We start from the raw sequence: 26,578 nt of genomic DNA, 5'->3' as shown, positions 1-26,578 counted from the left end.
CAGTAAATTCTTACTCTTAACCACTGAGCACCTTGGGGCTGTCAAGCTGACACTATTTTCATAGGTCTTCCCCACTCCCCCTCCTGTCCTTACTATTCCCATTCTTTCTATTTCTCATGCTCTCTGAAAATTCTGGCATCTGTTTCTCTTTTAGTCTTGCCTAATATGTAATCTCCTAGCTTCATCACTCTGGTCTGCCCTTTACTAGGGGAAGGGGTAAACAGGATCTTCTTGGCTATTTAATCCTATTGGCCCAGCTGCTTCTCCCAGTTGCTTGGTTCCACAATTCTAACACCTTAACATTGACTCAACAGCATTTCTAAGTAACTCATTAGGTCTTTTATACAATTCTCTTTACAGAGTCTAATGGCACATTTTTAACCAAAGAAATCTGCTTCCCTAAAAGGCACACTCATACATTGCTTGTGGGACTGCAAATTGGTGCAACCATTATAGAAAGCAGTATGGAGACTCCTCAGAAAACTTTTTTTTTTTTAGTTGTAGATGAACAAAACATCTTTATTTTATTTATTTTTATGTGGTGCTGAGGAGTGAACCCAGTGCCTCATACATGCCAGGCAGGTGCTCTACCACTGAGCCACAACCCCAGCCCTGAAACTACCATTTGGCCCAGTTATTCCATGTCTTAATATATACCCAAAGGATTTAAAATAAGCATACTATAGTGACCCAGCCACATCAGTTTTTATAGCAGCTCAATTCACAACAGCTAAGCTATGGAACCAACCTAGACACCTCAACAGATGAATGGATAGAGAAATGTGGTACACAATCACAATGGAATATTACTCAGACATAAAGAATGAAATTATGGCATTTGCTGGTAAACGGATGGAACTGGAGACTATCATGTTAAGTGAAATAAGCCAATCTCAAAAAACGAAAGGCCAAATGTTCTCTCCCATACATGGATTCTAACACATAATAAGGGAGGGAGAGGGAAGAACAGAAGTTCACTGGATTAGAAAAAGGTGAATGAACGGAAGGAATAGGAAAGACAGAATGAAGTGCATATCACTTTCCTATGTTCATATACAAATACATGACCAGTTTAACTCTACATCGTGTACAACCACAAGAATGGGAAGTTATACTTCATGTATGTATAATATGACAAAATACATTTTACTGTCATGTATATCTAAAAAGAAGAAAAAAAATTATAAAAAAGAAATTTGCTTCTTTTGCTGGTACATCTTCCCACATTCAGTCACTTCTATTGGTTTGGTTTACTAAATATGGTCAAAGCCTGCAATAGATGAAAGACGTCAGAATAGATTAAACAAAGTTACATTAGTAAGACAAATAGTAAGAGTAAACAGAATTGCTGGTAAGGTGGGGAAAATGTATTCTCATATTCTATTGGTAAAATAGAAAACTGCTGGGCAATTGAGCCTATCTATTAAAATTTTAAGAAGGTATATTATTGGATACTATTAAATCCATATTCTATCATTATATTACAAAAGTACTTCAGCCAGCGCTCAACAATCTCTCTACACAATGGCATTTGCTGTAATATTACTTTAACTGTAAGAAGAAAACCCACTAAGTTTTAAGTTCCATACAAGCAGGGAATAAATCTGTTTTTTGTTCACTGAAGTACAGCCAGTTCCTTAACCAATGCTTACCGGAGCTGTTCAGAAAGATTTATTGAGTAAATAAATAAATGATGGAGGAGATTGGAAGGTTGGTCTATTCTTGGACCCCCAGTGGTGTTTAGAAAGCCAGGAGCAATTTTTCCATTTGAAATTGCTAGGTTTTGAGTTCAACAGTCACTGCACTCTCAGCTCTCTTATAAGTTTTTGGTCAAATACTCTTTGCTGATCACTAGAACAAATGGCAGAGGGATTTAAGTATTCAGAACAAACCAGTCACAAAACAAATGGGCTACTGCTGTTAAAGCGAGATTTATGTTTGGAGTGGGGCAGCACTCTGGTTTTGCCGATAACCAGAGGCAAGGAAGTTTATTTTTTTTCAATTCAACTATTATTAATTTTTTTTTTGCCTTGGTTAAGTATAAAAGACTTAATTTTTAGAGTCACAAATCAGGACTCTGAAATGCCCAAGGGTAAATTATCTATTTAGGGCACTACCGAACAAGGTATATAACTTGTTTTTATGTCACACATAGCTTTTCAGAGTTTGAGGAAATCATGAAAGGAAAAAAACGTACCATACTGAGTTTGTGATAAAAAGACCTTTCAAAGGCTTGAAATGACATTACATCATATAGACACATGAGGGCACTCTAATCAACCAGCTAGGAGAAACAGAAGAGAAAAAGCAGGTTGACATTTTAACAACCACACTGCAATAGGTGCATCAAGCACTGATAAATTTTTGAATGCTTATTATGTATAGCAAGAGATTTTCTGTTCAGGATCCAAGTTATAGGAAATTAAAAGAATTCTGTGACTATAAACAGGAGAGAAAAAATCCAACATGCTCAGACCCAAGGTGAGGATTAACCACACCCCTTTCTAATGATTTCTTAAACTGACCTTGGGGTAGGATTCACACCTTTCAAGCAAAGATCTTCTATATAATCTACAACACCACTTGGTGTTCACTTGTCCTCTACTGGGAGTAGTCCATGAATTCATTTCTTTGCTCCATCTGTTTTCCCCAGAGTAACAGTGAGTTAAAAGTTTAAGCCAGTAGAAATGAAATGGCATTTTGCACAAAGGCACAAACACCATTGAAAAATACATTTCATGGCCTTCTCAACTTTTTACATTTGGAAATACAACTATAGCATAAGATTTTGTTCATCAAATTCAATAAGTATAGTATAATACAGATTCAAATGACTTTTCTTTCAGACCTTTCACAACAGAGTAACTATAATTCTGAAAAGAGCCATGGATAGTGAGGCAGATGGCTCAATCACAAAGGATTATCATTAATCTTAAAGTCATATTCAAATTTGAGTCTCAGCAAGACTATAAATAATTCCATGTCATAGATTTCTGGGGTCAAATGTAATGCTTAAAATTTAAAGTGCTGAAACTTTAAATGCCAAGGTTATTCTGTGGTTGCATGGTAAGTCTCTGTTGACTGAATAAGCTATAAAATTCTAACTCTTGAACTATCTAGAAAGTACATGTGCTACATTCTTGAACTTCTTAATATTTTGTTCATTTTAATCTTCATCTGTTTGAATGATTAGATTCCTAGCCATGATGTTTACAACTTACTTACTGTAAATGTATTAAATAATTTTGTGGTCTATGGTCTTTTGTTAATAAGGACTGTGGTGAATTCTAGTTCCTATCTGTAGCTGACTGGCCATTAGGGTAGGCTCAATCTATTCTAATAAGCAAACATATCCTAAAATGAGCTAATTAGAAGATAACATTCCCAATTTTCTTGTTCTTTCTAAAAGGATTAATTGAAAAGACCAATGAATATTTTTAAAGTTGCCCAAATATGATATAATATTATTTATATAGGCAGTGATTAAGATCCTTTGATCACTATCCAAACAATACATTAGAATGACACTGTCTTCATGTGGGTGGGTGAAAAGCCACTAAGAAAGAGATATGGAAAGTTAGAGAATTACCAAATAGTATTTGGAAGCTAAATTTAGATAATATAGGGCTGAGGTCATGGCTCAGTGATAGAGTGCTTGCCTAGCATGCATGAAGCACTGGGTATGATCCTCAGCATCACATAAAAATAAGATACTGTGTCCAGCTAAAACTAAAAAATAAATATTTTAAAAAAATTTTAGATAATATTTAAAGCTAATTTAAAAAATAGCCTTACATACAATTTCTCAGTAGGCACTTTATCCTCCTTTCTAGGGCTGGGGATGCTGCTCAGTGGTAGAGCATTTGCCTAGTGTATGGGGGGGGGCCACATTCAATCCCCTGTATAGGGTGCTGGAGTCCCTGCCCCCAATTAGCAACAGATTATTCAGTCAGGGAGACTTGGGTTCAGATCTTGGCTCTATTACATTTTTTTAATTTGAGTAACTGTTGAGTCACTTATTTCACTTCCGCAAATTTCAAATTTTTAATCTGTAAAATGGGAATGCTATCACCCAGATTAAATGATTAAATGGGACACTGTATAAGTACTTAGCACAAGGCCTGGCACATTGTGCTCTATCAAAGGTAACAATTATTCTTTTTACTCCAAAGATTATGGCTTACTGTAATTTTGTTAACTTCATCTGTGATTTTTTTTCTCAATGTTATTCATATACTTTGACAGTCCTTCAGAAATTATTTATTCAACTATTTAGTGAGGTCACACTCTTTGTCAGGCTCTCGGAATATAAAAGTTTACATGAGGGAGGACAGATACTAAACATATAATTACAGGTCCTACTAGCAGGAAGGGTGCCATGGAAGCAATTAACAGGAGTACTTAATTCAAGAAGAACTTGAAAAAGTGCTATTTAGATAGAGACTTGAAATATGAAGACATTAGTCAGGCAAAAAATGATTGTGGCAGGCAATGTGACATACTCAACGTTCCAAAGGCAAAAGAGAAAAGGGTGAGTTCAAGAGACTAAACTTGTCCTATATGATTGGGGGGAAAAAAGATCAAGGAAGAAGGTTAGATATGGACGTGAAAAGGTTAGCAGAATCATATTCTTCAGGGCCAAATCAACCAAGTTAAGACTTGATCCTAAGGGCAAAGGAAGCTATAAGGCTTTATGGAACACATTTAAAACAACTGCTGGGATGCAGAGTACAGAATGGATTTGAGAGAATGAAGGAATGAATGCAGAGACCAGTTAGATAGTCTTACTGCATTTTAATTGTTAAGTGAAAAGAGCAGTATTAGTAAAACTGGAGAGCAATAGACCTATTCAAGAAACTTTTACTAAGGAAACAGAATCATCAAGATATGAGCAGGGCTGTTGATATCAATATGGCGGTTGTCAACCAGACAAAGACAGATACTTTTTTCCAAAGATACTTTGGAAAGTTAATCTTAAAAACAAGAATGTGCTGAACAAAATGTATTTCTGTGTACTGTGATTATCAATCTTATTTTTATTGGAGGAAGGGCTGCTGGGGATTGAACTCAGGGCCTTGCACATGCTATGCAAGTGATCTACCACTGAGCTAAACCCCCAGCCCTTATGATGTAAATACAGCCTACCTCATATTCCTGAAGCAGTACACAGGGCTAAAAGTTTCAGGACAAAGGAAGATGTATGCAAACCCTTTGGGAGGCACAACACAAAAGTCTAACTTAATGAGGAACAATGCTTTTGAAACTACTTTGATAGTTTGATAAAGATTCCATATTATAGGCCATCAATCTTTCAACTTCAGAAGTTTTTAGTATGCAACCATGGTTTGAAAGTAAAGAGGGAGGGAATATCAATAGAAACACTTCCTTTTTCTCTGAGGCATCTTTTGATTCTTACAGAGAAGAAGTCATTTTCTTTTTTGCTTTTCATGTTTTCACATCTCTAAATAAATTAAACAGGATTTCATGAGCAAACCAAAGTGTATGTAAAGTAATGCCTGATACCATCATGAATGTGTTAAGCAAAATCTTTTTCACAGTTGCCTGCCTTCTGAAACTAAACTGAGCATATCAAATATGATTCTTTTTTTCTTGTGTGTGGTATCAGTGATTGATTTCAGGAACATTCTACCTGAGCTACATCCCCATCACTTTTTCAAAGTCTTATTTTGAGACAGGGTCTTGGTAAGATACCTGGGTTGCACTCAAACTTGGGATCCTCCTGCCTCAGTCTCAAGAGTAGCTGTGATACAGGTGTGCACTGCCACACCTGTTTTGATTTAGTTTTTATTAGGATATATGTTCTATGTTTCAACCATTAAGGTGACAAGCTCTTTTGATCCTATAGGTTGAAATCTTCATGGAAGGTCCTGTCCCACTATTTTTTTTTTTTTTTAGGTGTTGGAAATTGAACTCAGGTTGTCATGCATGCTAAGCAAGCACTCTACCACTGAGCTACATTCCCAGGCTCCTACTTATCCTTTTTATCAGTTCAATCTCACCTTCCAGAAAGTTGTCCTCCCCAATCATCTGTTCTCTCATTTCACCAAACTCTTGAGTATGCCTTTATTTTACTGTGATCACAAGTGAATTGAAATTTTATATTGCTCTTCTATCTTCTTCCTTAGGTAGGGCAAGGGCTTCCCTTAGGGCAAGAGTTGTAACTTTCAATCTGAACTGTTAAATGTGTAGCACACTAACACAGAGGCAAAGATATTCTCAAGGCTTACTAACCTGTATCCTTCCCCTTTCCTAAATGGCTTCAAGGGAGACAGTTTTGGAATTGAATCTACTTTTAAGACTTTCTGACTTTCACTAAGAAAACAGCTGGTGATTATCAAATTAGAGTAGGTGGGTTGTAGTCATTGGAAAAGCATATTAAAATAACTATAAATAAATCCTAAAAAATAAAAACAAACATTTTCTTTTTGGGTGACATCACAGAAAATAATAAACTGGCTGCAAGAACATAGACTTTAAAAGGTTGAGAAACAGCATTACACACCTGCTTTTCTATTTTCTTAATTATGCTATCACTAATCCAGTAGAGTTGGAATAAACTAACTTGTCAGGACTGTGTGCACCATGAGAGTTAAAATGGCTCAAAACAAAGGTCAGAGAAGCTTTCCTAGAAACCAAGCGTTTGAGCTTTGGGATGCAAGACTTCTCCAAGAAGGCAGGCATGCTCCAACTTGCCTTGAATCATGCAGTCTACCCTAGCCCTAACTGGAATCCCTAACACTTCCTTTCTGTGCATCCCAATCGGAGGCAGAGTTTGAGACTCAAATCCTTCAAGTTCGCGCTCTGGCCACTGCTTTCTCTGAATTTCAAGGGCAGTTAGGTGTCTGTAATAGGAAATTTAAGAAGCAAGCAGGTTCAGTCAGATGTTTTCGACTATCTGTTCAAATCGAATCAGGCTTCTCAACAACGGTAGGACTGCAGTTGGAAATAGGTTAAGAGCCGCAGGTGCAAGCTAAGAAGACGGAACCCAGCGGACGGAGCCTAGCCTTAACTCGAAGGGGAAGGAATGTGACAGTCGGCCTCATGTTTGTCCAAAGGGACCCGCCAGAGAGTTACCTCTGCGCAGTTGCGTGGGTGAGTGTATGGGGAGGACAGGCAAGGGAGCGATTTCAAACCTCCACCACAAAAAGCAGCCACAGTCTTCCTCGGGCCCCCCTCAATTTCCAGCTCCCTATCTGCCACCCTTCTCGAGACAGTTTCCTGCCCAAGGTGGAAAAAAGTCCAAAAGCATCCCGCACCACCTCTGCCGTCCGACCTAGGAGTCGAGACTCACCAGTTTCATTTCAGACTTTTGGTGGTTCTACAACCAGTCTCCGCACTCCTCAAGCCTAGGAAGCGCCTTCCGGTTCAACCTCGCCGCCGGCTGCCAAGAGCATCGCGGGACTTGCAGTCTTTTCTCCTCGAGCCCCTGCCCGGGGCATCCTGGGAAGTGTAGTCTTCCCAAAGCATGCCGGGAACTGTGGTCGCCTCTCCCTTTCCTTCCTCTCCGCTCCGAACTTACTCAAATTTATCTCCGCCGCCAATCCATCCTCCCTCTCCGCCCCAGCATGATATCATGTCACCGAGAAGGGCCCGGCACCCATGGTGTTCTGGGACGTGTAGTCCCCGCAGCTCCGTTTCCCCTTACCCCGCCTCCCTGTGGGAAGGCGGATGGGCGCGGGCCTTGCCGGGAGCTGTAGTTCCCTGGGGCCTCCAGACGCCCAGCCCTGCATTTATACTCAGGGGAGGCAGAAACTACAACTCCCAGGGACGCCCGGCGGCAGCAGGTGGGAGCGGGGCTGTTGATATCAATATGGCGGTTGTCAACCAGACAAAGACAGTCAGTCTGATGTGATTGAGACAAGGGAGGTTTTCAGGGGGAAACTGGGAGACAGGGGCCTCCCCTCCCCCTTGTGCTCTTCCTGCGCGGCCTCAGCCCTCCCAGCCCCTCCCGACGGGCGCCCCACGCGGAAGACACCCCTCCCCCTCCCGCCTCCCTCCTCCCTACCCCAGCTCTTCGCACCGGGACGTTGGGGAGGGGGCTGTGCCGGGCGAGAGAACTCGGCGAGGATTCGGAGGTGAGTCGAGCGGTTTTGAAGCCGGACTGCCTCAAGTCTCTTTTCTCACTTGTTTCTCTTCACTTTAAGAGAAAAAAAGAAAATTGAGGAGCTTGGGGGAGAAAGTGAGTGGGCGCCGGGGATGGGTCTCCTCAGCGACCGGCTGGAGAGGAGGGAGGAAGCTGGGAGCTGCCGAGGGGGCGACCCGGGCGCGGGGCGTGGGGTGGGGCAGTTCGTGAGGGGCGGAATTGAGAGGCGTCGACGGCTCTGCAACTTTGGGCTCCGGGCTTCCTCCACGAGGGGCGGAAGGTTTGAATTCCGGAGGTTGGGTCTCCTACCCGGAGTTCGGGAACTGCGAGGTGGTTTTCGAGGTGTGCGGGGCGGTGCGGGCCGTGGAGCTGTGGTGGCAGCCGCGTGACGCGCACTAGGGCGCCGTGCTCGTGTGAGGGACGTCTGGAGATGGGAAGTTGGAGGGGCAGAGGCAGAGCTCCCGCGGGCCTGGGCTGAGCGGCGTGCGCGCGTCCCGGTGCCGGACGGCGGGGGCCGCGGTGCGGGCCGGCAGGCGCGGCAGCTCGGCGGGTCCCATGCCCTGGCCCGCGCGCACTCCGCCCCGCCCCTCCCGACAGATCTCCACCCCAAACTCCGGGCTGGAGGACTGTGGAGGTGGCGTGCTCTCGGCATCCAGAAGTCGGTGGATAGGTGGGAAAGGAAAAGTGTTTCTTAATATTTTATTCCGGAACTGTGTTTGGGTTACACTATTGGGGCTACTTTGAAAGGAGTCCTCCACCCACCTTCACCCCGAAACAGTAGGTAGAGGTATCTTGTTGTCTTCCTGTTCAAAAAAATTCATAGTCACCTAAAATTCGGGGGCGTGGGCTGGGGGTCAGGAGTGTTGGGCTGCGTACGCGTCTGTCTTCTGAAGAGACGGAATGTCTGCTGCGTGTCCTGAGATAGGACGACTTCATTTCCTAGTAAGAGAAACTGTTGGGAATTGTTTGCGGGGAAAGGGGGTGCGCTGAAAGTCGCCGCTTGTGTTTTTCTTCCACCCCGCCCTGTTCTGTCTTGCATCTGCCTGAAAGATGGTGTGGAAGAGTGAGGAAGCTTTGGGTGAGTGCGGGGAGGAATGCAGTTGGCAGTAAAGACACCATACTATGTAAAGTTGAATGGTGTAAAGTGATTCTCTCTTTATGTAGTCTGAAGCCTTTGCAAAACCTCATGTATCACACAGGGTAGAGTGATATGACAGGTCCATTTCTCTGGAATCTTGCATGTCCAGAAACCTTTGCATTCTCTCTACCTCTCTGCCTCCCTTCCGTCCTTTCTTCTTCCTTCCTTCCTCTCTTCCTTTTTATTTCCCCCTTTCCTCCTGCCTTCCTTGACATGGTGTAGTTTTCTTTCTGATGAGCATTAATGCCTTCTGTGCTTTTTTATTTAGTTTGTGCCAATATGGTTGTGCTTGTTATCATTTTACCATAAAATGCGTCAATAAATGAAAAAGACCTGTATATGTTTTTGTTTTGCATTTATGCTACAGGTAATTATCACATCGGGTTTGCAGTGCTTTGCATGGAACTTACTAAAATCACAACTAAGTTGCTCCATCTAATTGGATTACAAATCAAGTTTGGAGAATTTGACTTTTGAATTTTCAATTAGAGTTAAAAAAAGGAAGAGGAGTGCAACGTCTCTTGTTTCTCACAGTCTTTAATATTTAATAACATTACACTAGGAGAACTTAAGATCATATATTTGGTGCTTCCTTCAATCTGAAATATAAGTTCTTCAGTAACCCTCTGTGACAGATTTTTAGTGTCATAGAATTTTAAATGACTAAAGGAACTGACATAATTTCTAGTTAGACTGTTGAGAAATTAATGTTATTACATATTAGTCCAGAACTTATCAGTTCTTGGGCTGCCACCTATCACTAAGAGACTTTTAGATTTCATAAAAACTGAAAGACATATGAATATACTATGTAATTTTTTGATAAGTTTTATAACCTCTGATTTGAAATTTGTGCTGTTGGTCATTCATACAGATAAGGGAACTGTAAGCATGAGGTAGCATATATATTTAGATTGACCTGAATAGAAAAAACATGAATGTGTATTCTAAATCTTGATTTTAAACTATAGAAAATTTTGTTGCAAAGCTGAATCCTTAGTTTGTTAGACACCAAGATTTCCATAATTACTTATTTTAAGCTTTATCTTTACCTGAAATGTTACTTTGCAAAAACTAGAGAAAAATTGTATGTAACTACATAATAGTCTTTTTAAAAAGACATATATTATAGTCATAGAATTTAAAAATGTATGCTAAGCATTTTAGAAATAAAAAAATAAAATGTGAAGAGTTGGGAAAAATGAGTGTTTTCCACCACCCTTTGCTAAAAAAAAAATTTATTTTGTTTGTTTTCATCTATGGAAACACAGTTATTTGTTGGGAAAAGAGATTATTAAACTTTTTCTAATAGTTGGATCAAAATCATTACACATAAACCAGATCTGTTCCTTGTATTCATTGGGCTGATTCTCTTGCATCTTACGCACTGGGGCATTAAAATGATGTAAAGCCTTTACTGCAGGTTAAAGCATAAAACATTCTCAGCATGTGGAAATCATATGGTTTATGAAAAAAGTGGAAAACCAGGGCATTGGTGCCTGTCCAGCTTAAAATTTCATCCTGTAACTGTAAAGACATATTTATTTTAATGTGATTACTTCTAAAAATGTTACCTGTATTATGGGAAGTTGAAAATCCAAACTTTAAGACCAGTCTGTTGTTAGTTTTGTGTATTGTATAAAGTGAACACTGTCTGTGGTCACAAATATGCATCAAGGAAAGGAGACTTTAGTTTTATGTTGAATGTCTTCAGTGAGGATCCATTTTTGCTGCTGGGCAGATTTCAGTCTTCTAGCCCAAAACATTATTTAAAACATTAGAAATAGAAACTTAATAGCTCATTATTGGTAAGTTTTAAGATATATTGCAACAAATCTCGCATTGTTTCATTCCGGCAGTTTTTGTGGCAAGTGCCTGTTGGAATACCATTGCTTCTTTCAGTATGTGTTGAATTCATTAGTAAAACTCATCTTTGTTCTTTTTTGAGTCTCCTGTGTTATATTCATTCCATCCCAGTTTTATATGTTTCAGAGAGCTACCATGTTTCCTGTAAAAATCAAGTTTTCTTTTTCTAGTCATTTAATTGTAGTTCTTTTTTTTTTGAATGCAGTTTTTAAAATTTATATTATTTCTCCTGGAAATTACAAATTTATCCTAATGTTATTTTTCTCAAAGTCGGTGTAATATTCAACTTTTAAAAGTTGTGACCATTTATAGATAAACAAAAATGCTCAGTGAAAATGTGTTAGTTTTTTGTTTTGTGTACTTGCTTTATATATATATATATATATATATATATATATATATATATATATATATATATTTGGCTTTCTGAGCCTCACTTTAGTATTCTTTGCTAGATTCTTTTTTTGTTAACTGCTGGCTTTTACTTCTCAATTTAGTGAAAGCACAGTTTATCTAGAGTGTCATATGTGTATATCTATACCTGCACTTACATATATACAAAGCATCTTTATATGTCTATCAGACCTGCCACCCATTAAAAAACAACAGAGCCACAAGTAGCAGGAGACTGTGAATATTATTTCATCCTTGGAACCAGAATAAATTCCAGTACATGCTGTGCACATTAGAGATGATTTGGAGATTTTCAGTATCAGTATAAACCATTATTTTTGACACATTTTGCCAAAATATGGTTCTTTGAAAATGGGAGCTATTGGTTCGAAATTTATCTCAAAATTAAGTAATTAATATGTGACTTAAGTGCAGTTACCCTTAGATGGCTCATACTAGACTTAGAGCTCTTTACAGGTGCAGGGTGGAGATTTTTTTTCAAGTGATTATTTGATGTTAAACTTTTAGTTGCACAGTGTAGTAGCTCCATGAAAAACAGCAACAAAAAAATACACCTTTTAATTACATCTGTTCAAACATAATTTAGTGCTTTAGATAACTTGTTTTTCTTGACCTTAAATGAAACAAGTTGGAAATTTACTATATCTTAGCTAAGTACAGTGGTGCATGCATGCCTGTAATCCATTGCCTGGGGAGGCTGAGGCAGGAGGATTAAGAGTCCAGCTTCAGCAAAAGGGAGGTGCTAAGCAAATCAGTGAGACCCTGTCTTTAAATAACATACAAAATAGGGCTGGAAATGTGGTTCAGTGGTCTAGTGCCTCTGAGTTCAACCCCAACCCCCGCCCCCCACCAGTGGTCATGTGCCTCTGAGTTCAATCCCTGCCCCCTCCCCAAATAAAGAATATTCCAAGGGCACGGAGCTGGTGGAGAGCTGGGAGAGTTCCAGGGGAGTGTGTGTGGAGTGCTGGTGGAGTTCGGGCAATAGTGGCCCGTGGCAACTAATGTAGTATTTTATGGATCCTTACCCCATAAGGGTAGTGTTTTATTTATTATTAACATTTGCCAACAAAAGGGGAAAAGTAATAATAATCTGGTTTAGCTTTGATACAATCGTTTTGATTTTTTCATTCTTAAAATAGGCAACACCAGACACATTACTTTTGAGTGACAAAAATGATTCTAATCCACTCAAAGGGCATTTGGATTTTTCTTAAATTTAAAATAGTGATGATGATTAATATGTTTACTAATTTTTTTTTAAAAAATACTTTGTTTTAGTTGTAGTTAGATACAGTACCTTTATTTTATTTTTATGTGGTACTGATGATCGAACCCAGACACCTGTACAAGCTAGGCGGGCACAAGCTAGGCAGGCACAAGCTAGGTGGGCACAAGCTAGGCGGGCACTCGTCTGCTGAGCCACAACCCCAGCACCTGTTTACTGAATTTTACATACTGTATATAGATTCTGTAGTTCCTTTGTGCATCTTGTGTTCAGTGATGGTCTACATATGGTGTATTGAAAACATTTAATAACTCTCATTACCATATACATATTAAACAATTAGTATGGACTTGCCAGGCAACAGTACTTTATGTAGTCTGAATCTTTATAGAGGGAAATTCAAATGCTATGGGTATTGCTGAAATAAGGATGACTTGATACTGAACCCCTCTGCCTTAAGATTTTGATAAAGGGCTGGGGGTTGTAGCTCAGGAGTAGAAGACTGGCCCACCATGTGTAAGCCCCTAGGTTTGATTAGCAGCCTTGCAAGAAAGTAAAAAAGTACTTGGTTGCTGGGCATGTTGACAGTTGCCTGAAATCCCAGTGACTTGGGAGGCCAAGGCAGGAGGATCCCAAGTTCAAGCCAGCCTCAGCAATTTAGTGAGACCCTGTCTCAAAATAAAAAAGGGATGGGGATGTAGCTCAGTGGTAGAGTGCTTGCCCCCCACATGCCTGAGGTGCCCAGAGTTATCCATAGTATTGCAAAACAAAAACACCCCACAAACAAAACAAGAAAATGAACACATGGAAAGCTTGGCATGGGCCTAGTCAGTAAAGCCTTGGAGTCATCCTCTTTCCTCATCCAGTTGTGACATCAAGTTGGTTTTGCACTCTTGGTATATATTCACTTATTTTCATTCTGTTGCTAGTCCCTTAATTCGGGCTTTTGTTGTTTCTGAAATATTAGTCCCTTAACTAATCTTGTTGCTTTTACTTTTTTTTTCATTAGTCATTCTACACTCATACCTGAGGGTTTTTGGCAAAATAAAATGTGAATTTGATTGTCTGCCATACATTGCCTATAATCCTTTAGTGACTCCTGGCCTTTATGATGGATCCAAACTTGTAGAGAGTGTCATTCCACTGGTGTCCCTTTCAAACAGTTCAAACTTTTGGAATCATTCCTCCTGTGATTCAAAACCTGGCTCTGTGACCTTGAAGTAAGTATTTTTAAATGCCTGTATTTCAGTTTCCCCATCTGTAGAATGGGGGTAAAAATAGTACCTATTTCATAAGATTGCTGTGAGCCCTTAGACTGTTGGTTCATATCATTACACATTAATAGGAAATTGCAAAATTTAGTAGAGAGGGCACTGTGTCTTTCACCCAGTTTCCCCTCTGGGTTATATCTTACATAACTATAGAACAATTTTTAAAACTAGGAGATTGACATTGGTACAATGTATGTGTGTAGTTTCTATAACTTTTTATCATGTGTAGATTATGTACCCACCACCAAAATCAAGATATAGAGTTATTCTATTACCCAAAAGATTGAGTAATTTTCTTTAAAAATGCTATTGTTTTGTCAGTAGAAATAAAAATAAAGATAGTGGATCAGTAAATCACTCTTTTGTCTTTGGTAGTATTTCAGAAATTGTTTTGGCATATCTTGAAAATTTTTATGATAATTCTAATTAAGCTGGGTGTGGTGGTGCATGCCTATAATTCTAGCAGCTCAGGAGGCTGAGGCAGGAAGATCACAAGTTCAAAGCCAGCTTCAGCAAAAGCAAGGCACTAAGTGAGTGACTCAGTGAGACCCTGTCTCTAAATAAAATAGAAAAAAGGGCTGGGGTTGTGGCTCATTGGTTGAGTGCCCCTGAGTTCAATCCCTGGTACCCCCCCTTACCCCAAAAAAATTCTAATCAGATTTTTTTGTTAGAATTTAAACATTGGCAAGCTGTTTTTAAAATGAAGAATTACAATATTAATACACATTAAAGTTTTCTAGTAGCCCAGTGCAGTGGTATATTCCAAGTACTTGGGAGACAGGCAGAAGGATCACAAGTTCAAGACCAACCTGGAAATTTAGTGGGAACCTGGCTCAAAATAAAATAAAAAGTTCTGGGGATATAGCTCAGTAGTTGGTAGAATGACCCTAGATTCTATGTCCAGTACCACTAAAAAGAGAAAAATTAGTAAATTTTAATAATATTGACATTTCTCCCTATAAAATGTATAAGATTAAAATGAATTTAAGACTTACCTGATATATTTCTTTTTTTTTTTTAAAGAGATAGAGAGAGAGAGAGAGAGAGAGAGAGAGAGAGAGAATTTTTTAATATTTATTTTTTAGTTCTCGGCGGACACAACATCTTTGTTGGTATGTGGTGCTGAGAATCGAACCCGGGCCGCTCGCATGCCAGGCGAGCGTGCTACCACTTGAGCCACATCCCCAGCCCCCCTGATATATTTCTTACCAAAGAGGAAGTATGTTAATTACAGATTGGTTTTTGATAGTGTAAATGCAAACTTGGCTGATTGTGAGCTTGTGTCATAGTTTTGTCTTGAATTTGTTGCAAGAAAATTAGCTTCAAAGAAAATAAGTTCAAAGATTGTTTGCAGAAAAAATATCTTTAAAAATAAGGGTAGGGGAGAGATTTTTAGATACTATTATATTGTTAGTGGGTACAAGAAATGTCCATTAAGTTAAAGGCTAGTTATAGGGCTGGGTATAATTTGCTGCTTCTTTAGCCATTGTGTTGTAAAGAGAATTCTTAAATATCACAGCTGTGTGATATTAACAGCAAAGCTAAGTCATGTGATTTTTGCCTCAGGGTTTGAGACAATTTTTAATTGTTAACTCTGTGAAAATTTGCCTTGGAAAAAAGACTAAAGTTTGTTTCATTGGCAAGGATGTGATAAATATTGATGGTACTTCCTGGTAAGTCAGATTCATATTTACAGAAGTTTTGGGCTACCTGTGGTTGGAGTTTCTCCTTGGTAAAACTTCTTGTCTCTTTGGTAGTTGTTTCCAGCTTTTTATTTATTTTGGTATATGCTCTAAAAACATATTTTTTTGAGGGGGTACTGGGAATCCAACCCAGGGCATTTAGCCACTGAGCCACAAACTCAGCCTTTTTAATTTTTATTTTGAGACAGGGTCTCTCTAAGTTGCTTAGGGCCTTGCTACATTGCTGAAGCTTGTCTTGAACTTGCAATCCTCTTGTGTCAACCTCCTGAGCTGCTGGGATTACAGGTGTGGGCCACTGCACTTGCCTGCGTGGGTGTACACACATCCTATTTTAATTAGAGATCATTTGGCTTCAAGGAGAATCTGTTGTAGGGATCCAACTGTTTGGCGTTGATGAAGAACAACTAGAATTTGTGTGAAGGAAAGGACTGCTGGAAATCTGAGAAACTAGTCTCTCTGCCTGCCACTCTAGGGATATATGGTTTCTTGTTTCAGCTTCTCTTTCCATGTTTGTTTGATCTACCTTTCTCACTTTCCCCTTCCAATTCTATTTGCCTTGCCCTAGTTTTTCGTAGTCTTTGCTTCCATATAGCTTTGACACCTAGATAGATTTGGTTTGCTATGGTGCTGATATGAATTGTTCTTTTAACTAAAGCTTACCTCTTACTGGTGATAATGTTTTTTCTTTTGGCTCAGTTGGCAGAAAAACCCAAATGCATTGTATCCCTGTTCCGTGACCTTGGCAAGGTGGGAGCACATTTTATATATGGCTAATTTTGGGTGCTATAAATATAGAGGGTTGGTTCTCTTGCAGGGATTCAACAGGGCACTCACACATCAAGTCTGGCAGTGCATATTGAGTTACTCTGTGTGATACAAAGATGAATTGTATTTAATCCTTTTCTTCAAGGGTCAAACAATTTGCAGAAAATGGCAAAAGACTTCCTCTGTAATTTAGTATTGGCCTTTTATGCTTGTCAGCTCAGGCAATCCAGCAAGATCACAAAGTAGGTCTGTAGTACTAGCCAGGATTAAAGCAAGACTCAGAGGTCACAGAATCAGAGGAGGCATGGTTGTACTTCTCTACAATTTGGATCATAGATCTACTAAAGAAAGCATGAACATATCCAGAAGTCACTATTTCAGGATCGTAGTTGCTACTATTAAGGAGCATACCTTTTTGAATAAGAAGTTTTGTTCTGTTGTTTTGTTTTCCCCTTAGTCTTCCTCATTTCAAATAGATAACCTTTTGTACTATCATTAGGCCAAGAGATCTTAGGGAGAATTCATTTCTTCACCATTCTAGCAACTAGAATATTTTCATACTCCCATTTTATATGATGACAACTGTTCACTTAGAAAATGCCTTTATCCCAGGTAGGCTTCCGTGTTAGGTCAAGACAAAGACAGGGGGCTGGGGATGTGGCTCAAGCGGTAGCGTGCTCGCCTAGCATGCGTGCGGCCCAGGTTCGATCCTCAGCACCACATACAAACAAAGATGTTGTGTCCGCCGATAACTAAAAAATAAATATTAAGATTCTCTCTCTCTCTGTGTCTTCTCTCTCTCTCTCTCTCCCTCTCTCCCTCTCTCTTTAAAAAAAAAAAAAAAAAGACAAAGACAGTATGGTTGTGCCTTCTACTTTAGAGACAGTAAACAGGACTTCAGATAGTAACACTGACTCTGATAAGAAACATCTTGTTCTATACGGTTCTGGCTACCTAAGAATTGACATATTGGATCAATCCAGTGTCTATCGTCAACACCTTATATTTAATAGAAGCACTGTAATGTCAGGGAAAATAACTAAAATTGTTGTTTCCTGCGTCAGTATTGGTGTTAATGTGGATTACAGGGCTAAAACCTTCGAAGTCAAGTCTTGATTATGTTACCAAACCAGGATGGAGAATTTTTTGCTCAGGCAACTAAAGAACCTGGAATAACTGAGTGAGATTACAAAAAAGACACAGATGAAACAGTTGGGGAATCAGAAAATTCTGTCAGCTGCAACAGAGGAAGGCAGTGGATCTCAACTGTTATGCAGAAGAATTGTCTAGATAAAGTTTTAAATTTTTAGTTTCCTGATTTCTAACCCTAGATTCCTAGGAAAATACATCCTTCATGAACATACCCGATAATTATAATTGATATAGTCCTCAGAACACTTGGGAGATGCACAAACAACATAATATCTACCACCTAATACAGTAGGTTCTTGGTTCTTAATATTTTCAAATATTTGCATGTAATTTGTAGTGTTTCCTCCTCCATAACATGTATCTGCCTCGTATTGAATACTGTATATCCATCCTATCTTAATTGCTTATGTCTCTATACTGTGACTTGGGACATGTTTTGGTTATAAATGGTTATTTTTGATTAAGCATGGTTATGCTATTCTCAATAGTTTAATGCCCCAAACATCTTATCTTTTATATAGCACCAGTTCATTTTCTTAAGCCATATTATGTATGTGTGCTTGTGTATTTTTTTTTTTTTTTTGCTGTGTATACATACACAGGAATATCAAGCATCTTGAACCTTTGCACTCACAAATTAATTCCTTTTTAAGATTTATCATTATTTTCTCAGTCTTAATTACTCCTAGAATATTGAGCTGATTGAGAACATGAACTTTGGAGCCAGATTGTTTTGGTGCAGGTCTGATCCCCACTAGTTACTCTGTAACTTTGTGTAAACCTCCATGTGTCAGTTTCTCCACCTGTAAACTGATGATAAATAATACTATTCATATGATAGGATTCTAAGCAGCATTTGTAAAATGCTTAGAATAATGGTTGACACAGATTAAAATAAGATACAGTTTATTATATTATCATCTATTGTTCTGTGCTTCTGTTTGCAATGTATTTACTTCTCTCTATCTACAGAATTCTCATATTGCAAATATCCCTTTCAGGTATTTTGTGTGTGTGTGTGTGTGTGGTTTTTTTTTTTTTTTTTTTTTTTTTTTTTTCAGTTTTCCTTTTGTGGGTCTTCATTGCAGCATTTGGTGTAAATACTTGTGTCTTTGTACTTAAAATCCTTTCTATTCAGGTCTTCCTTTCATCATTCTTTTTCTTTCTTGTTAAAATTACCTGTGGTCTTTGTTTCTAGATTTGAAACCTTTAAGTCACCCTTTAGTACTTAGAGTTATATGCCACTTTTTAAACCCTGTGTTTTTAAAAACTTCTTTTTAAAGCTTCTCCAACATTTTGTTTCTTTCCTTACTAGCATCCTTTTTCCTAAAAGTATTTTCTGTCAGTTAAATCCTTCTGAGGAGACATTTTTCAATGAAAGTCAACACACTTTCACCAGTTATTTGCTTTCTTATAGAATGTATTCTCAATATTAAAGTCACTACTATAACTTTGTACTTACCTGTCACATTTTAAACATTTTAGTTTTATATGATATGTATGAATTGAATTTCTAATTGAAGGTTAGTTCCTTGAATATCCTATTGGCTTGACCTCTCTGCATTCTTTCCCCTCCCATTTTTATTTTTTGTTCCTTTATTAATTCTCAATCATCTAACCAATATGATTGTCATGTAAGATGTAGAAAGCTCGTAGTTTTGGTTTTGATAGGATAAAAAAGAAAACTCAATCATGAGGCTCAGATCTCAGTATTGCACATGTTATTTTTGCTTCAGGAATTTCTTTAATTCAGTATCCTGAGTACTAAATAGATTACCAAGTTCCTGAAAAGTAGTTTTGGCTGCAGAATCCTGGTGTCAGTGATAATAGTTATGAATGACCAGATAGAAAGTATTGGTAAGGTAGAAATTTTAGATTCGTTATCTTAGGATAAGCTCTTCTCCTGATACCTACATACAAACATCCTCTCTTTACCACTGCAGTAAGAGATCTAGGGACTTAAAAATTGTAATTACAAAGTTATTACATTGAAAAGAGCGCAAGCAATAAAGAAGTTTATGAAATAACCGTGATTGTCCACTCTTCTTTTCAGCACACTAAGTATTCTCATCCATTTTCTATAACAATCGCCTTAAAACTCGGTGCCATTGGTGGCATAAAACTACTACCATTTTATTATTGTCTCTCAGGGTTCAAGAGGCTGAGGAAGCCCAGTTAGATGGTTCTCACTCCGAATCTCATGTACTGACAGTCTGACAGTGCTGTGGTTATCTCAGCTACACTCCTGTGCCTGTTGATGCTCATGTGGGGCGAACAACTCAAACACCTGAAGGTTGAGACAGTTGCATCTACTTAGGTCAGAGAGAGTCTCACTTTATATATATATATCTTCTATATAGAAGCATTTGTAAGATGCTTAGAATAATGGTTGACACAGATTAAAATAAGATACAGTTTATTATGTTATTATCTATTGTTCTATTATTTCTCTCTCTCTCTCTCTCTCCCTCTCTCTCTCTCTCTCTCTCTCTCTCTCTCTCTCTCTCGTTATCTCAGCTAGCACTAATGTTTGTGTGTAGGTATCAGGAGAAGAGCTTACCCTAAGAAGATAATGAATATATAGAGAAATAACCGTAGAACCATGTATGTGTGTCCGCGCGTGTGTGTCTGTCTGTCTGTCTGTCTAATGGACTTCTCTAGTATAATAGCTTCAGAGTAACTGGATTTGTCACATAGTAACTGAGAGCACCAAAGGTATATATCCTGGAAAAGAAAGAAAGCCAGGCATATTGTTTTTATGACCCAGCCTTGGAAACTCCACAGCATTACTGTTACTTCCACAGCATTCTACTCATCTCATATATGCAGTCATGGAGTCCTGCCCAGATTCACTAGCAGAGAACACAAACTACCTCTTGATGGGGGTAGTGGCAAGGTTCCTAAAAAGCATGTATGATGGAAATATTATTGTGGGAAACGCAACCTACCATACTAAAAGATAAATACCATTAATAATTGGGTTTACTTTCAGATGTTTTTCTTTGCATGTACAAATTATATTCCCTAATGACTACTTGATAGTGGCATAGTCCTACAATTTATTTGTTTCATAGTGTATAATGATTGGACCCAAGTGCTTCTGATAGAACTCATCCCTCCCCCAAAAAAATATGTAAGAGTGTGTGTGTGTGTGTGTGTACACATTTACTACTCTTCTGACCATCTGAGAGTTGTTCCTTTTATCTCCTTTTTTTTCTCTTCTTTCCTCACTCTGACCTACTCCATACTCTGACCTACTCCTACTCCTCTGCTTATGTCTTGATCTCAGAAAAAGGGAAGAGATAAGAATCATTGTATATAAAGTAAAACTTGATAATTTACTAGTTTAAGGATTGGTTTTTAAAAAAACTCATTACTTAAGTAAACATTTCACTCAAATCAAAATATACATATTAATGTACTCATCAACTGATACAGGGCTGTGACTTTGAACTAATTTTACCCATCAGGGGCATTTGGCAGTGTTTGCAGATATTTTAGATTGTCACCACTGGAGTATGGGGCTGTGACAGTCTAGCAGTAGTAAAGCCAGAGGTGCTGCTCAACATTCTTCAACTCACATACCAGTATCTTCCCACTCCAACAAAGAATTTAATCGTCAATGCTGGGGGTCAAGAAGCTTAGGGCCAAGGCTTTTTCTTTAGTCTATCAGTCCATGGATTGTCATGCTACATCTAATTTTCATACATAAACCATACCTGTAATTTATCATTTAAAGTTTTGATTTATTTAAAATGTAGGGAAACTTTATACTTAATAATCTGTGAGTTGTACCTTAATATTTTATTTTTTCCATGTCTTTTTCAGTAGTCTCACCTATGTCAAATTCAACAGCATTTTTTTAAGTAAACCATCTTAAATTGTACTAAAACAACCAATTTTTTTATAACCTTGTTTTTATAGAAACAAGTCTTCATACTCCTATTTTGCTAGTTTAGATAATGTATAATTAAATCCCACAACTGCAAAAACAATTGGAATATAGTAAGAGAACAAACCAACTACTCTTGGTTGACACACACAGTGGAGTGTGTGAGATAGTAGCCTCTAATTCGCATCTCTATGTGCTTCTATTATCATAGAAGAGCAGTGTGTGTGTGTGTGTGTGTGTGTGTGTGTGTTTATTTTTGTACTGGAGATTGAACCCAGGGGCACTTAACCACTGAGCCACATCCTCTACCCCACCCCTTTTTTAAAAATGTTACTTAGAGACAGGGCCTTGCCAAGTTGCTTAGGGCCTTATTAAGTTGCTGAGGCTAGCTTTGAACTCAAGGATCCTTCTGCCTCAGCCTCCTGAGCTGCTAAGATTACATGCGTGTACTGCTGCACCTGGCAATCGGTTGATTTTGATGATAGGTTAAATTGACTTTGGCCAGTAGCATTTTCATGAGCAATAAGGAACTAAAGGAATTTCTTTGTTGTTCAAAATAATTGTTCTCAAAATAAGTTCACTGACCGTTATTTCTTAAATGGCAAACCACACACACAGAAGAGCAAAAACAAAAAACTTACAAGTGTAAGATAATTTTACGTTACAAATGAATTTTATCTTACTCCAAATTGGTAGGATTTGTGAGGGCATCATGGAGAAGAAAGGAGAGACACTGTGCAAGTTGTGCCCTTTAAAACAGAATAATTCTCTTCACTCTTGATCTATGTTGCTTTGGTGATAGAAATTTTACAAAAAAAACCTATTTTGAGTATTTGAGAAACTAGGAAGACTTTTCTTTTTTCTTTATCTTTTGTGGTACTGGGGGTTGAACACGGGGCCTTGTGCATGTGAGGCAAGCACTTTACCAACTGAGCTATATACCCAGCTCTAAGCATTTTCTATATAGATATTATTAAATTATTTTTGCTGGATTCCAGTCCCTTTCATGATTTTTAAAATTTATTTATTTATTGGTGCTGGGAATTGAACCCAGCATACTAAGCATATGTTCTCTTTGTTAAGCTTGTGTATTGTGAAACCTATTTGACCCTCCCTCCCCCGCCCTATTGAACCCAGGTCTTGCACATGTTGGGCAACCACCCTACTTCTGAGCTACATCCCTAGTCCTAATCATATATTTTGTATGTGTGCTTCAGAGGCTGTTACCAACTTGCTTTTATCCTGTTTAGCAGCTCTGTTTTAAACAGATGTCCATGATATCTTCTTTATTTCTGAATTACACTTTTGCATATTAAACCCCACTGGCCAGACTGCTGCCTTTTACCTAAATATTACTTAACTATGTGTCTTTAAAATAAACTGAACAACTCAATTTTCATTACTTAAAAAACTTGATTCCAATATTTCTGGGGTTTGTATTATTAGCACATTTTTTTTTCAATGTTGATGATGTGCATTTTCAGAATACACATAGACTATTGGCCATGTGAATTTATGCAGGCTGACACATTGTCTGATAAAAGTAGTATTTAGAATTTTATCAGTTAATCAGAGAGTTCCAGAAAGTGACATTTTAGATACTCAAAAGAATTATCTAGTAACCAATGGGAAATATAACCTAAAGAAATGGTAAATCTTCCCAGAGGATTAAGCTGAATTAGCATAGGTTTGTTAAAGTTGTAAATTATAATTTCTGTAATTTTGGGGCATAAGTTTAGTTCTTCTTTCCTGCAATTTCTGGTAGTGATGTAATTTCTTTACCTAGAAAAACTAAGATTATAGAAAGAGATAAATTAAGAGTACATGATTGAGTTATTGAGATTATTTTGAATATGATCATTCTTTCCTTTCAAACTTATATTAAAGCAAAATTTGCTGTGAAAAGTATTTACATACTTTTGTAGTTTTCTTATATTATGTTTAAGAGATACAAAACATTTGGAAAATTCTCAATGTTTGAACATTTTTAAACTTTGCGTGTATTTTTTTTTTTCAAGCATAATGGCCGGATTAAAAGCTTTTTGAAAGTGATGGTTTTGAATGAGTTACCAAACTAATAATTCCAAACTGCTCAAGATACTAGGTTGTAAGTGAATTATATTTAAAATGTTTAAAAATTATTTGGAAAATTATTAAATGGATTTTTTGGAAAAGTTAATTTATTTTAAAGACCTAAATGAAGGATTAACTTCCAGAGAACAATATATGTAGATTTCAATTTAGAAGAGGCATAGTGACATCTTAAGATAGTGTAAGGCATGTGGTAGTGTATTGCATTGTTGATGCTCAAACCAACAAGCTGTAATATAGAATCTTTGAAAGGAAAGGATCAGAGATTGTCAAGTCAGAACTCAGGTACTTATCTTCTAGTTTTACATTCTTTTCTGTGTTGCAAAAAAGCTGTAAGTTCTTAATTCTTTTTGCTCAAATTTTGTAAGTTTGTGATGAACACTTGATAACTTCCCTTTTTTAAGATAGGTTTTGATTTTAAACAGCAATTCAGTTATTTCTCTTTTGTTTTTATTATTTATTATATAGTATACATTATCTAAACAATGTCATCCAGGGCAATCAATGATTTGTTGTATGCCTCTGTACTAGACTGTGTGTCTTTGGAGAGTCCAGGCTACACAGTGTCTCTCTGGGATCTTAGGGCTTCTACTTTTGTCCTGAGTCTTCTAGCCCTTGCTGACCATTGAATTATAAAGCATCTTTCCTAGAGCTCTATTAAGTAATATGTATATGCTTGGTTATTATATTGCCTGAATTTAATTCATTGACAGACATTTGGGACTTCATGTTGTATAATTTGTAAATGTGTTTTATACTGATTTGAATATATTTTGTATTAATTTCCAAATGAAAGTAGGAACATGTTGTTTGGTTTGTACCAGTTTACTATATTTTAATTTATAAGACATTTTCTAGGACCGTAACTTATGAGAGTTCAAACACCAAGTTTTTCTTCAAATTCAAACCTACTTTTTTAGTTAAGGGAAAAGGAAGTTGACATTAATTATATGTAGTTTGAATTTTTTTTTCAAGTATAAACTTGAAAATCTGTTTACTAAAATAAAAGTAGAGTTTAACAAGATATCTGATCTACCAGTCTTCCTGAAGGCCAAATTGTAGGATGGTAGGAAAATCCTGTAGAATAATGTTTTTCAAATTATCTGTGGTAACACATTGTTTTTATGGAAATGGTTTCTGTGTTGCCCAGGTTGGTTTTGAACTGAGGGGCTCAAGTGATCGTCTTGCCTTGCTTACACTCTCTAATAGATGAAGCTATGATCATGTACCACTAAACCTGGCCTAACATGTTGTTTTAGAAATCTCAGCTGATTCTTTTGTAAAATATAATAAAAATGACAAGAAAAATTTAGTGGGAAAAAATCCTAAGAAATACAAGGTATAAGTCTAAATATTTTATTATCAGATTTGGCAAATATAACATTACTTTTTGTCAAATTGCTATTAAAGTTTCCAAACACTTTTAATTTTTGTAATTACCTAATAATAGGCCAGTTTATTTTTTAAATTTGTTTGTTCTAATCACTTATACATGACAGCAGAATGCTCTTCGATTCATTGTACACGAATAGAACACAATTTTTCACTTCTCGTGAAAAATTGGTTGTACATGAAGTAGAATCACACCATTTGTGCAGTCATACATGTAACTAGGATAATGATGTCCATCTCATTTCACCATCTTTCCTATCCCCATGCTCCCTCCCCTGTCTTTCCCTTTGTGCAATCCACAAATCCACCACTAATCCCAAGCCGCCGCCCCCCCCCCCATTATAGATTAGCACCCACTTATCAGAGAAAACATTTGACCTTTGTTTTTTTGGGATTGACTTACTTCACTTAACACTATATTCTCCAACTCCATCCATTTACCTGCAAATGTCATAATTTTATTCTCTTTTATTGCTGAGCAATATTCCATTGTGTCTATATACCACAGTTTCTTAATCCATTCATCTGTTGGAGAGCATCTAGGTTGGTTCCACAGTTTTGCTATTGTGAATTGAGCTGTGATAAACAATGATATGGCTGCATCGCTGTAGTATGCTGTTTTTAAGTCCTTTGTGTTTAGACCAAGGAGTAGGTTAGCTAGGTCAAATGGTGGTTCCATTCCAACTTTTTTTTAAGGAATCTCCTTTCCAGATTGGGTGCACCAGTTTGCAGTTCCACCAGCAATGTATTAGTGTGCCTTTTCCCCCATATCCTTTCTAACACATACTATTTCTTGTATTCTTGATAACTGCCATTCTGACTGGAGTGAGATGAAATCTTAGAGTAGTTTTGATTTGCTTTTATCTAATTACTAGAGGTGTTGAACATTTTTTTCATATATTGATTGATTGTCTTCTTCTGAGAAGTATCTGTTCAGTTCCTTAGCCCATTTATTGACTGTATGTTTTTTTGTTTTGTTTTTTTTGGTGCTGAGTTCTTTACATGTCCTGGAGATTAGTGCTTTATCTGGTATGTGTGTGTGTGGTAAAAATTTACTCCCATACTGTAGGCTCTCTTTTCACCTCATTGATTGTTTATTTTGCTGAGAAGGAGCTTTTTAGTTTGAATCCCTCCCACTTATTGATCTTAATTTTATTTCTTGTGCTTCAGGAATCTTGTTAAGGAAGTCAGGGCCAGTTTCAAACAGTGACAGTGTCCATGGATTGGGTGGGTATTGGTCTGCAGACCACACTTTGAAAAGCACTGTTCTAAAATATACACGTGTACAAATGCTGTGTTAGAAGCCATTCTTAGTCTGGGAAGTTCTCTTTTAACAACAGATGCTACTCCTCCAAATAATACACAGGAATATGATCTGCCTTTTTGCTGTGAGGGTCTCTAGTGAAGATCAAAAAACTGACACCCCTACCCCCCCAGCATTATTTAAAAGAAAGTTTAGCCAGGTGTTGCAGGCCTGCAATCCTAGCAGTTTTAGAGCCTGAGGCTAAGATGGCAGGATTACAAATTAGAAGCCAAACATGGCAATTAATGAGAGCCTGTCTCAA

At 37.7% G+C, this 26,578-nt stretch overlaps 2 protein-coding genes across 12 annotated transcripts in view; one reads left to right on the top strand and one right to left on the bottom strand.

The window, feature by feature from the left end:
- Ints9 (integrator complex subunit 9) overlaps positions 1 to 7,546 on the bottom strand; it is an 88,121-nt gene extending 80,575 nt beyond the window's left edge. Inside the window, exon 1 of one of the 2 annotated variants that reach the window (XM_076853516.1) lies at positions 7,313 to 7,546. In XM_076853516.1, the coding sequence (XP_076709631.1) occupies positions 7,313 to 7,321 (9 nt within the window). In that variant the 5' untranslated portion in view covers positions 7,322 to 7,546. The remainder of the gene's footprint in view (positions 1 to 7,312) is intronic. The other variant, XM_076853517.2, reaches the window with a different exon arrangement.
- Positions 7,547 to 7,817: 271 nt separating this feature from the next.
- Hmbox1 (homeobox containing 1) overlaps positions 7,818 to 26,578 on the top strand; it is a 194,305-nt gene continuing 175,544 nt past the window's right edge. For all 10 annotated transcript variants that reach the window (XM_076853528.1, XM_076853524.1, XM_076853520.1 and 7 more), the window contains exon 1: positions 7,818 to 8,096. The gene's annotated coding sequence lies outside the window, so the exon portion shown is untranslated. The remainder of the gene's footprint in view (positions 8,097 to 26,578) is intronic.

The sequence above is a fragment of the Callospermophilus lateralis genome, chromosome 4 (assembly GCF_048772815.1).
Source record: "Callospermophilus lateralis isolate mCalLat2 chromosome 4, mCalLat2.hap1, whole genome shotgun sequence".
Classification (NCBI taxonomy): Eukaryota; Metazoa; Chordata; class Mammalia; order Rodentia; family Sciuridae; genus Callospermophilus; species Callospermophilus lateralis.
Note: the sequence above shows the minus strand (reverse complement) of the source record. Positions and strands in the feature narration are given on the sequence as shown.